This window comes from Arvicanthis niloticus, chromosome 2 (genome assembly GCF_011762505.2).
Source record: "Arvicanthis niloticus isolate mArvNil1 chromosome 2, mArvNil1.pat.X, whole genome shotgun sequence".
Taxonomy (NCBI): Eukaryota; Metazoa; Chordata; class Mammalia; order Rodentia; family Muridae; genus Arvicanthis; species Arvicanthis niloticus.
The window spans coordinates 90,207,119-90,211,556 of NC_047659.1; the positions used below are offsets into that span (position 1 = coordinate 90,207,119).

At 51.5% G+C, this 4,438-nt stretch overlaps 1 protein-coding gene across 1 annotated transcript; it reads left to right on the plus strand.

Moving 5' to 3' along the window:
• Positions 1-159: 159 nt before the first annotated feature.
• On the plus strand, positions 160-4,154 carry Chst14 (carbohydrate sulfotransferase 14). Its single transcript, XM_034493707.2, has one exon. It carries the CDS (start codon positions 2,226-2,228, stop codon positions 3,354-3,356), a length of 1,131 nt encoding a protein of 376 aa, XP_034349598.1. The 5' UTR covers positions 160-2,225; the 3' UTR covers positions 3,357-4,154.
• The last annotated feature ends 284 nt before the right edge of the window (positions 4,155-4,438 follow it).

A 4,438-nucleotide genomic window follows, 5' to 3' on the forward strand; every position in this document is an offset into this window, starting at 1 on the left:
TTACTTTCTGTGTGTCTTGTTTTGGGTTTGGCTTGGTGCTTTTATTTTGGGGAGTTAGTTTGGATTTAGTGTGTAAATATGAAGGGGCTCACTGTTCTTGTTTCTGGGGTCCTAGTTAATTACTCCTTGCAGCAGAAGTGCTTATTAAGGCTAGAAAAAAAGACAAGTGAAAAGACCCAGGAAATGGGAGCTTGAAGTTAACATCAAGGTAGCCACAGCTGCCTGTTGGGTTTGTGAAATTCTTGGGTTGCCAGCTCTGGCTTGGTCAGTGACCCAGGTGGGGGTTAGTTAATCTAGGTGCATAAAGATAACTATCATAACCTTGGGACTGGTTAGAAACTTCAGTCTTCGGTTCTGGCAGCTGGCACTCCTTTTGTGGTGTGGGATAGGACTGCATCTCGAGTGTGCGGATTTAACTGGTGGAGTAGCATGGTCCTCTTTAGAGCCCTCCGTTCTGGGATGCTGCAGTCCTCCCACCTGTTAACTCAGTCCAAATCCATGGTAGAAGAAAAGTGCTGATGAGATCAGAGCTTTTATCCCCAGTGCTTTCTATTCATGACATAGGTATGGACATATCTCATGGTATGGACAGCCATCAGTGTGCTGCCCATGAGGGTTTTAAGAGGTGTCATTTTACAGACATATCCAAACAATCCCACCACCAGAAATCTATACGCTGACTAGAAATGAACAGCAGTGTAGTGAATTGTCAGAAGTGACCTGAGATGCACCCAGCATCCAATTGGAAGGCCACTGAACCTCCCAGTTCTGACTCTTACCTTGTGTTTTCTGTGTAACTGGGTTTGGAGAGCTCTCCATGAAATACACACACACACACCCCATTTTATTCCTCAGACCTCTTCATCTGCCTAATGAACTAGCTTTGTCTCACCACTATCACCCAGACCTTCCATCATCCTCTGAGTATAACCAGTCCCGAAGTCAATACTTCCTCCTCCCATCTAGTGTGCTGTCATGACTAGAAGTTCTTTTACTTAAAGTAAGATCAACAGAGACGGACCTAGTGGAACATGCGTATAGTCTAGGCAGAGTGAGGTGGGAAGATCTGAAGGTCAGCCTTGACTATACAGAGAAACCCTTACAGTGTCTAAAGAACAAAAACAAACCTGCAGTCACAGCTACCCCAGAGTCCATACAATGAGAAAATCCACAGAATCTACTTGTCAAGTAGCTGATGACTAAAGGAAATAGTGAAAAAAATCTTTTAGATTTCTTTTAGTGAAAAGATCTTTTAGACTTGTTCCCCAATTCTGTTGTCTCAGGCTTTGCTGAGGACCCACATGAAGTCAAGCTTCAGTGCTTAGGGACTAGTTGAGTGCTGCTGTTCGAAGTACTCTGGGAGCTGCCTGTAGCCCACATGGCCGATCTGGTGCCACTGGTCACATCTTGGCTCCAAACAAGGCTTTCTGCATAGTTGCTGCGTTGTACTTGTAGGTTGTCGTGAAGTATATATCTGCTATACATGGTCCCAAGGTACTTGTTCATAGCCTCTAACCAGAATGTCCCAGTTAGTCTACTGCTTCAGATTTGAGAGGGGAGATTCCATTTACAGACAGATCAGCATTGCGCAGTAGATAAGCACTAGTCCCCAGGAATTACTAAAGCAAAATATCACCATGGAGACATTAGCCAGATCTTGACAGAGTGGCCCTGTCCTGGACTGGGACCGGTAAGGGCGGCCAAGGACCATGATTCCAGTTAGGACAGATCAGTTAGACCGACTGAGTGGTGGGTTGCCTTCAGATCACAGTTGGAGGCATGGCGGTTCCGGAGCAGTTTAAAGCAGAATGGAGGGTGCAAATCTTATGTCCAGCACCAAGAGGGCACGTGTTAAAGAGAGATGGGACCTCAGTAGCTCTTTCCCGCTTTCCAGATCTCATTTTGTCCCCAGGCCCAGGAGTCTGGAATGACCCAGGCTCATGCATCCTCTCCCGGGCTAGGGTCTGCCTGCGGCCTCGGCAAACAGCTCCTACCTAGTACTCGGGCACCGGCCCCTCTCCCCGCCCCCCGGCGTGAGCCCGCCCCTGCGCCTGTATCAGGGAGGGGCGGGGAGAGGAGAGCGGCCGGGCGGGACATCCGGCCCTGGTCCCTGGCTGCACCCCGGTAGCCTGCCACCCACCATCCCTCCCCTCCCGAGACCACTAGCCCCAGCCGCAGTCGCCTCTTCTGCAGCCTCGAGGTTGGTGAGGTCTGGCCGCAGCACCATGTTTCCCCGCCCTCTGACCCCACTGGCTGCCCCAAAAAGCGCCGAGACCCTGGGCCGCACGCCGAGGCGGGCCCCCTTGGGCAGGGCCCGGGCTGGGCTTGGGGGACCGCCCCTGCTGCTGCCGTCCATGCTGATGTTCGCAGTAATCGTGGCCTCCAGCGGACTGTTGCTCATGATCGAGCGGGGCATCCTATCGGAGATGAAACCCCTTCCCCTACACCCTCCCAGCCACAAAGGCGCGGCCTGGAGCGGGACAGATCCTAAGCCTAGAGGCCTATCCTTGTATGCTGGGGACTCGGACTTGCAAGTGAGGGAGGACATCCGAAACCGGACCTTGAGGGCCGTGTGTGGACAACCAGGCATGCCCCGAGACCCCTGGGACTTGCCGGTGGGACAGCGGCGCACCCTGCTGCGCCACATCCTCGTAAGTGACCGCTACCGCTTCCTCTACTGCTACGTCCCCAAAGTGGCCTGCTCTAACTGGAAACGCGTGCTGAAGGTGCTGGCGGGTGTCCTAAACAACGTGGATGTCCGCCTCAAGATGGACCACCGCAGTGACTTGGTGTTTCTGGCAGACCTGCGGCCTGAGGAAATTCGCTACCGTCTGCAGCACTACTTCAAGTTCCTGTTTGTGCGAGACCCCTTGGAACGCCTCCTGTCTGCTTACCGCAACAAGTTTGGAGAGATCCGAGAGTACCAGCAGCGCTATGGGGCGGAAATTGTCAGGCGCTACAGGGCTGGAGCTGGCCCCAGTCCTGCAGGAGACGATGTCACCTTCCCAGAGTTTCTGAGATATCTGGTGGATGAGGATCCTGAGCATATGAATGAGCATTGGATGCCTGTGTACCACCTGTGCCAACCATGTGCTGTGCACTACGACTTCGTGGGTTCCTATGAGAGGCTGGAGGCTGATGCCAACCAGGTGTTGGAGTGGGTGCGGGCCCCACCCCATGTACGGTTCCCAGCTCGCCAGGCCTGGTACCGGCCAGCCAGCCCAGAAAGTCTGCATTACCACCTGTGCAATGCCCCACGAGCCCTGCTTCAAGATGTGCTACCTAAGTATATCCTGGACTTCTCCCTCTTTGCTTACCCACTGCCCAATGTCACCAAGGAAGCCTGTCACCAGTGAGAGTGGGCCAGCATCTTTTGGAGTTTGGATTTAACGACACCAGCTTTGAGGAATCTTTCAGAGAAACTCCTGGGTCTGGGGCTTCCTGATTTCTCTAGGTGTATTCATATCTCAGTGGTAGAGACTGTCCTCGGAGGTCCTTGTCCACAGTGACTCAGAAGACAGATCTAGAAAGGAGGCCTGCTGCTTTCACTGGTGAACTGACTCCCATAGGGGCCTGTGGCATCCTTGTCTGCAGGGCACCAGTGGTTATTAAAGCCATATGTTTGATCTAAAGACTGACTCCAGGCCCCTGACTGCTGGGTCTATGCAGTCCACCTGGTCTGTTGTAATTTAACCTGTGGCCAAATCCCAAATGTGGCACTAGCCAGTACATGACCATGCCTAGGACCAATGGCTCTGACCCACATTCATCTACCCCATGGACCTCAGAACTGGAGTGAGCTGTGGTGCTTAGAAATGAAATCTGTGTTTTTCTACTCCAGACTTTAAATTTCCTCCACTTGCTACGTCTGAATCATTTTTCTACAGAAAGAGAAACTAAAGTAGGGCCCTTACCTCGAAGCTCTAAGCCCAGCCCCTCAAGCCTCCAAAGACCCGTATGCCTGACCTCTTCCTAGGGCTCCTGGGGCATCTTCAACAAGCCTCCCTTCCCTACAAACCTTTTGAGACTGTGTGAGACTGTGTGTGGCCCGTGTATTTGGCTGTCACTTGTCTAATGCATTTATTTAAAATGTGTATATTTTGATAGAATCTGTGTAAGGGCTGACTTTTAATAAAGCTTTTTTGTATACAAAATGAGCCTCTCTATAATTCCCCTCAGTTCCCAATGGTGCTGGGAGACTCCTAGTACTTGTTTTCCCAGGTCAAAAGAGAAAGCTTGCAAGTAGAAGCAATAAGACAAGGAGGCAGTAGTGGCGCACGCCTTTAATCCCAGCACTTGGGAGGCAGAGGCAGGCGGATTTCTGAGTTGGAGGCCAGCCTGGTCTACAGAGTGAGTTCCAGGACAGCCAGGGCTACTCAGAGAAACCCTGTCTCCAAAAAACAAAAACAAACAAACAAACAAACAAACAAACAACAAC

Excerpts from the sequence above, each read along its gene's own strand:
- Chst14 (XM_034493707.2), top strand. The coding sequence starts at position 2,226 with ATGTTTCCCCGCCCTCTGACCCCACTGGCTGCCCCAAAAAGCGCCGAG.